Source organism: Anopheles bellator, chromosome 1 (assembly GCF_943735745.2).
Source record: "Anopheles bellator chromosome 1, idAnoBellAS_SP24_06.2, whole genome shotgun sequence".
Classification (NCBI taxonomy): domain Eukaryota; kingdom Metazoa; phylum Arthropoda; class Insecta; order Diptera; family Culicidae; genus Anopheles; species Anopheles bellator.
The window spans coordinates 49,148,805-49,156,682 of record NC_071285.1 but is presented as its reverse complement, the minus strand read 5'-3'; the positions used below and the strand labels follow the sequence as shown (position 1 = coordinate 49,156,682).

The following is a 7,878-nucleotide window of genomic DNA, read 5'->3' as shown; positions in this document are numbered from 1 at the left end:
AAATGGGGCACCGGGGAAAATTCACAACGGAGCAAAATCAGTGGCACTTTCCCGAAAAAAAAGCCCCAAAATGGCGAACTTCAATCGATAACTTTCTCTGGTGGTTTTTTCCTATCAGGTCACCGGGCACAATTGTTTTATTTTTGTTTATGTTCCCGGTGCTGTGGGTTTGTTGTTGTTGTTTATGCGTAGTTTTGTGGCCGCTGCTGCTGTTGCTGGAAGCGTCCTGCCAACCGGAAACTCTGACGAGCCGTGGCGGACTTGTTTTTGCTGCGATCCGTGTCCTAGTGCTGGGCTGAAATGAATGCAAAAACAGAGACAGTAAATATTGGGACACTGTACGGGGTCGGAGTGCCCCCTCACAAAGGACGCCTTCGAATTGATTAGCTTTGCGCTCAGAGAACAATCGTAGGGACCTTCGAGGAACAATATTAAATATATAAAATTCCGTACAAAACACTACACCCAGATTTGGGAGGGGTCGCAACATAATAACCCGATCGATCGAATGGCGATGTGCCGCCCCAGTAATGCTCCAGTTGAGGTGCGCTTATAAGGGGGCCAGAAAGGTATGTGAATTTGAATTTCGAAAGCCAAACCTCATAGAAGCATAAAAAAAAGATTGGAACCCCCAACCGACCAACCGAATCAGGACCGGTGAAGATGGAACAAACAAAACCCTTAACGATCGGCACAAAAGGTGGCACTTGAACAATCTCGGACCGACTCGGCTCGTGTGTCGCGCCGTGGTTGGTAATTATGCGGAAACTCCAGTTCATTCTCTGGCCTCCGGGAGCCACACAACAACGGAACGGAATTGAGCAATCTCGAGCTGCAATTCGGGGCCCGAGCGTTGCGTTAATTGACGGGAGATTGGCCCACCGTTAACCGTGATTAAAAGGACCCGGGCGTTAACTAGCGCTCTGCTTGTTCCGATTTGCCAACGGGAGCGAAAATCGTTCACCGGATTTAGCAGCACTTAACACTCGTTCGGTACACATGTGCCTGCGAACGGCGCTCCCCGACGATCCCCGGGCTGGAGAGCGATAAAGAACCTGCCAAAGGGTGGATTGCTCCATTTGCTTCCGGAGCGCAATTTGTTGGGGCTGGGTGCGCCAAAACGGCACAGGACGGGCAAAGTTTACTCATAAATTGGTATTAAAATTTTATACAGCGTTTAACTTTGCCGATTTGCAGTGCCGCTCCGCGTGAGAGGCGAGTTCGATAAGATTCGGTGCGCCCGGCTCGGCTTGTGTTCAGCATATGTAGTTACGCTTTTTGTTTCCATGTTTTCACCTGGCCACCCTTTGCCCCGGTCGGAGTTGGGAACCGGCGTTTTCGTCGCTTTACTGATTCAAGCTCAGTTCCACCGCAGCACTTGACTTGGCGCACCCATCGATTCCGGCTTTCCGGCGATCTGGGTCCGGGGTGGAATCGCCCCAGAGGGGAGGGGAAACAATTTCGCATTCACATTCCGGGAAAAGCAGTCGCCCTCGGCGGCTTGGAACCATTTGGGCCCATTTGTTTTTGCCTCGCCACCGAAGAATGATTTTCTTGCCCCGAGAGCGAGAGGTTCAGGATTTCATAACCGAGCTGCTGCTTTTGGCCCCGTTGGTTGGGTCCCATAAAAAAGTCCGCTGTCCGCTCCAGCAGAATACCCGCCTCGAAGGGTGACATTCCACAGGACCTTCGGCGCGTTCACTTTTCGCAGCACTTTTCTTCGAAGCCTTTGTCAGAGCCCGGCACCAACCACCGGTACCGTGCTGCCCTTCGGCGAACGGGCCGATCTCGGGACACTAGAGGTTGGTCGGAGTCGGAGCAAATTATATGCCACTTGGCACGACAAACAAACTGACAAAGATCAATGGGAACCGGCCCGGCCCTTCCGGCCGGTCTCTGTGTGTGCGAGGACTTGACTTTGTCGTTGGAAACTTTATCTCGAGGTCGAACTAGTTCCGGGTTGCTCCCGGGAACGGACGAAGTTCAGTGCTCGGTACGATTCAGTAGCTGACTTAAATTGAATTGTTCTTTTTAATGGTTGTTTTCGGGCGGCCAAACTTTGCAATTTGGTGAGAGCATTTCGTAGCGGTGGCGCCAGAAATCCGCCAGCTTCCGGGGAAAACAAACCGGAGCCGGTTCGGTTACATTTTAGCGGGTTTAGAGGTCCAACCGGCCCCCACGGTGGGTGACATTTTAATTATTGATAGTTTGGTTTGTTGTATGGGCCCGATTTGTGCCCGGGACTCGAGAGCTTGTTGTCAGCCAAAAACACCCCAACACACAGCCCACGCTGGGTGTAACAATAAAACGAATTTTAAAATATTCATCAAACACCGTCCCTAAACGTGGTCAGGTGGTAAATTATTCAACTCGGGCTCGGGACAAAATTGAATCTTCTGAATCCGAACCGTGTCTGAGGCGTGTTTCACGGCCATGACGTGTCTTACATTTCAGTCACGCCGCCGGCCATTAGTGAAATTGGCGAGATCTCTATTTCTCGTATCTCCAGGCGGTGAGAAAATCCATCACCGGCTCGCGATGATGCGCACCGCATTAGCATAAGATCGAAAGCATTTTCCGATACCGTAAAAGGATATCGGAATGCCGCAATCGGGACCCAAACCAACCTGACTTGGGCTGGCCAGCCGGCGAAACGAAAAGTGAGGTCGCCCGCAACATTCGCAACGCATTCCAAAGGCGGAAAATCAAAACAAAAAACCGTCGATGTTGAGGAACGAAAGGAAAAAAAAATTAAATCCGGCGTCACTCCGTTCCGTGCGGGTTTTCCGTAGTTTCGTGTTTAAGACCGCAAAATTCCCTCCGTGTGGGAGTGGGGCCAGATCCGTGTGGCACATAAACCGGTGGCACTTTATTCGGAATCGCAACTTTATCGCAGCACACTCAGGAGCCTGCGGTGGCGGTGGCCGCTCCGGGAGGCGCTCGTGCCCGCCCCGGAAATTGTCATTCGCTGGTAAGTTAATTTAAAAAGCTGTGCGGTTACTCCGGGCCGCTGGCATCGGGCCTACCGGAAAGTCGTTCACGGTTTGTGGCTGACGTGAAAATCTTAATTCAACAGTCGCCGTTTTCTAACGCGTCTCTATCGGGCTTTTCGGACAGGTAATTTCTACAAGCTATTTCCTGGCATGGTTCTTGAACCATCGTAATACTTTCAGGAAGCTCGGAGTTGTGTAAAGACAAACAAGGCCTGTTGGAAAAATAATGCAGGACTTTCTGATAGGCCGCATATTTTCTACTGTCACACCTCCTCGTGGGTTTGCTATCCCGGTGAAGGGCTTCCGGTGGGAAACAAACCGCATATTTCGCCAAACGTTTCCAGCAGTGGGCCCTAGGGGGTGGTTTCATAATAAAATGAGGACGCACCATTTTTGCAGCCACTTTTTTGTGGTCGAGAGCCGGCAGACATTTCAGGCAACATCTCTCTATTAACCTGCTGCCGCCGAGGAAGGGTAGGAAAACAATTACTTATGTCGTCGGCTCAATTTTTATCCCTCCCCGTTCGTCGGATGCAGTAAAACGAGCGTGGGTAAGTAATTGCAAGTGGTTTACAAACACTGAACGTCAAATATTATTCCGCGTGCCGCACAAACCTGACGAAATCCACGAAATTAAACTGAACGCGTTTGGCTTTAATGCCGGACCAGCTTCGGACAGGGTTCAGATCGCTTACCTTCTCGTTAAAGTTAATCGAATTCACGCCCCACTCTCGGTTGGCTCGGTTGGGCCGGCCAACGGCATCGCTTCCACCAATGCTAGGAAGCCAAAACGATAAGACAATGCTGCCGGAGCTTCCTGGCCGTGTGGCCCCATTCCAGCGAGCCCTGCCACGACCAGGCGCCTCCATCGGCGAGGCGTTTGTAACCGGGAGCGGAAGTAACCGGGAGACAAGGGAACGTCGTGCTGCAGCAGGATGTCAGGAGAAACAAAAGTTTCTTATCTTGTTGTATTCCGCACCGGCCGCACCCGGGCCCCGACCCCCGTCTCTCATGGTTATGCCGCATGGCATAGTGTTATGCATAATTTCTAGTGCTTCGGACGTTCGGAGATGAATTGGCTTGTTTCGGTGGCGCCAAACGACAGTTCTGTGGGGGGCTCCACTCCACAGCCGGCTCAAACTCCACCGGCGGTGTCAATGTTTGTGCACAGGAATCCGGCGGCCCTCGTGAAGGGAGGAGCGTTCCTGCTTAAGGGTTGCAATCCGGTTCCCGGTAGGTTCGCTCGTAAAAGGGGCTTTGTCCACCAACAGGATGTCAACGGGCTTATCGGGACACTCGCGTTTTCCCGGCTCCGTTTCGGGTACGGCATGCCTGGAGTCCTTTTTTCCACCACTAGCCCGCTCGTGTCGCTTAGAGTGAAGAATCACCACGTCGCGAGACTTAATCCATCTTCTGTTGCCGCCGAGTCACGAGGCCTTCTGGTGGTAGTCTCTGTCTTTCGGAGGAGGTGTTTGTTTTAATTTAATCACTGTAAGTGTCACACCCCATGCAGCGATTACAGATGCCAGTGATTCATTCCCTTCCAAGTTTTCGCATTATCAAACATTATGTTTCTTATGGACAATTCGTTTCTTTGCGAATTCGAAACCGGAGCGTTGCGCATTAATCTATCAGGTCCACACTTAATCCACAACATAATTAAAACACACATCGGATACGATTAGCCAGCAACGCACCCTCCATTAGGTTGGGTTCAACGAACGATAATGTCCGGCTTTGCGAGAAAAATCGAAACCAAAAACCGATCAGTCGCCATTCGTTACGATTGCGGTCACGTTCCGTCGGACAAGGAACAGCGAGAGAGCACAATGCTGCGGAATGCATAATGTTGCTTGTGAACAGCCACGGGCGAGACACGTGCCGACATGTTCCGTGCGTACTGTCCAGCCTCTCGACACATCCTTTTTTACTTCAGCGGCCAGCAAGTCACCGAAAACGATGGGGTCCAGTCCGGGTCGAGCTACCCGTAGGCCGAACCGAAATATTTTTAAAACAAACGACAGATCTGTGGTTGGGCAGAGAGAAGGAACGAGAAGCGCCTGATTTGTAATACGATGCCAATGAGCATTACGGGCCCTGGACATCACAACTTCGCAAGATCAACATTCCGACCGACGCAACATATCCGTAGAAGCAGATTGGCAAGCGCCTTGTCATTGCGATGCAAGGATTGGGTTTCGGCTTCTCGGGCGGGTCAAAGGGTGTTTGTCATCTGCGCACGTGAGTGTGTGTATCCGGATCCCTGAAGTGTTTCCTGATACCGGATACCGGGCTGCCCATGATCTGTTTTCGATTAGACGAGCTTCGGAGGCGAGCGGTCTCGGGTAAAGAGTTTTAATTTTCAACAAACGTTACGGGTGCATTCCGGACGTTGATACGGGTGAACTGTCGAGTCAAAGGACGTTTCGTTTGAATTCTGTTGGAAAGGAAGTCACTCGGTGACCTTTGGCGGGAAATAACAAGACACCACTTGAATTAAAACATGGAACACTTACGGAGAGCTGGCAAAGTTATTCGGTCGCAAAAGGTTTCGAAGTCCTTAAACGACCTTCTTAGACACTCACTTACTGGATTTCAATTCCCTCTTTTGTTGGTTATTTAAAGCCGTCTTATTATTATCATTTCCTCCTTTTAATATAAAAGATACAACCTTGAATTAAAAACGAGATGCTCTCCACTGAACGTGACACGGTTGTATCGAAAACTTCGCGCGAAAAGAAAACTTCGTCACTTTCACAATTTTCCGTTATGTTCCTGACAACATCGCTGCGACGAACGCAAGTGGACCATTTTCTTGGGTAGCAAACAACCTCCCTTGTGTAAAACTTTCCTTGGGTATTATCTAACTTCTTTTATCTTAACTTCCTTGGGTAAGTATTATCTTCATTATTTTGTTTTGGAAAATATTGTTTTGGTCAGTCTCGGTATTTTCTGACCGCCTGTTTCGACCCGGCGTTCCCGCGTTCCCGGTCCCTGGTTTTTCTCCTTTCACTTCGGTTTTCACACACTTTCACGTTTCGCACTTCGGTTTTTTTCGCCGCGTTCTTGGTCTCTGGTTTTCTACATGCGACTTTCGCCTATTTTTCTTTTTTCCGTATGACTTACGAACGGGAAAGAGACATCCGACGCTAGAGCGAGATAACCACATTTGACATCGTGCGCGGATGTGCGCGAGAGAGAGACCAACGGTGTCGCGCTTCGGCATCGGCTGTTGTCACTATATTTTTCCCACTCACTCACTAAGCACACGAGGGTTGATCGAAAAGTTTCGCAACATTTGAATTTTCGCGGCCTACGTATATCCGATTTTCGATTTTTTTTGTAGCGTTAGGTTGCTGACTTATGGCGAAAAGTTCGGCCATTTTGAGTAATCAGTCAATTTTTAACAGCTGTTTTGTGTGGACAAGATTTGGCTCATCGGTGATTTTTGTCTAAAATGGATGGAAAAGAATTTTTATCAAATTTGGAGTAAAAAAACGAAACGAAGAGCTCGGACGCAATCGAAATTATAATATTATTAATATTAATTGTGGAAGCCATTATGACCCAAAGCAGCGCTTATCGTTTATTCAAAATTGTCTCAGAGGGCCGAGAAGCTGTGAACGACGAAGAGCCTAGTTTAGTTTGAAAATGGACGAACTTTTCACCATAAGTCAACAACCTAAACCTAACCTAACGCCACAAAAATCGAAAATCGGATAATAATCGATAGCCGCGGAAATTCAAATGTGCGAAACTTTTTGATCAGCCCTCGTACGTTCGCAGCCAAAGAACACGCTCACCGGGCACACTGGTTTGACAAACGTACGCAGCCACATCGCGAAACGTCAATCCGGTCAATCGGTTCAAGGGTCGGTTCAAGTCAATCGGTTCAAAACGTCAATCAAACGGTTCAAGTTACGTAAAATTTGCCTTTTGCTCTAGGAAATCCGTAAGTATTTTGCTCAAAACATTGGAAATATGTCGATTAAACGGTGTCTGTTGATGGCGAACAAACGATTATATTCAAATATACCCCTATATTCACCTGTTCGGAATGTTTGAACCATGAAAATGTGACGAACGGCGTCGTCTAGTGAGCTTCTTCGCGATTGTTTTGATTTTTTCAACCGAGATGTCGGAAGGAAATCCGTAATAGTGCCATCGTTTAACCGAAATTTAGATAATTTTTTTCAATCATTTCATTTCAACATTGTATTTCTCTTGCAGTCACGATGAGCTGGAAGGCCAATTACTACGACAAGCCGGAAGGCGAGGATCTCTTCGGCAAGATGGTCGCGACGAACAAGTACGCGTTGGCCGGCGGTATCGGTTGGTCGACGGTTGAAGTGATGATGGTATCGAAACCGAAAGGCTACCTACCCACCGTCGCTCGGTACATGTACTTCACGGGACCGTTCGTCGGGATGGCGTCCGCGTTTACGGTCGGTACGTACGCCGCAAACAAGCTGCGCGGCACGGACGATGGCTGGAACTACGTGGCCGGAGCGTTCGCTGCCGGAGGGATTTATGGTGCCTGGAAGCGCTGCGTGGTCAGTGGTCTCGTGGCTGGTCTCATTTTCAGCGTGGCCGGTGCCCTGAAGAAACAGTCGATCGACGAAGGTTGGGAGTTCTTTCCGGAAGTTAAAAACCACGCCATCAGCAGTGTAAACCCGAACCGTTACGACTTTACGCTTACGAAGGAACGCGAACGTGGATGGACGACTGGAAAGTAATTCGTTTGGCACCAACCAGTGCGCGCACCCTTGTTCTGGCGATCTTGTAAAGCATATTAGGCAATAAACACTGTGGACACTAGTAGCCGGTTTTGTTGGTCTGGCGGTTCAAAATCGTCGATCGTCTTGTGCTGATCATGAAGAGGTAC

The 7,878-nt window shown here is 49.3% G+C and overlaps 1 protein-coding gene across 2 annotated transcripts; it reads left to right on the top strand.

Moving 5' to 3' along the window:
- Positions 1 to 6,864: 6,864 nt before the first annotated feature.
- Positions 6,865 to 7,811, top strand: LOC131214978 (uncharacterized). Of its 2 annotated transcripts, none has more exons than XM_058209333.1 (2): positions 6,865 to 6,945; positions 7,224 to 7,811. In XM_058209333.1, exon 2 carries the CDS (start codon positions 7,229 to 7,231, stop codon positions 7,727 to 7,729), a length of 501 nt encoding a protein of 166 aa, XP_058065316.1. In that variant the 5' UTR covers positions 6,865 to 6,945; positions 7,224 to 7,228; the 3' UTR covers positions 7,730 to 7,811. The 2 variants fall into 2 exon arrangements, with proteins under 2 accessions (XP_058065316.1, XP_058065318.1); XM_058209335.1 differs by lacking the exon at positions 6,865 to 6,945 and adding an exon at positions 7,063 to 7,145.
- Positions 7,812 to 7,878: the final 67 nt, after the last annotated feature.

Bases quoted from the DNA above. Each gene is read 5' to 3' on its own strand.
- LOC131214978 (XM_058209333.1), top strand. From the start codon at position 7,229: ATGAGCTGGAAGGCCAATTACTACGACAAGCCGGAAGGCGAGGATCTC.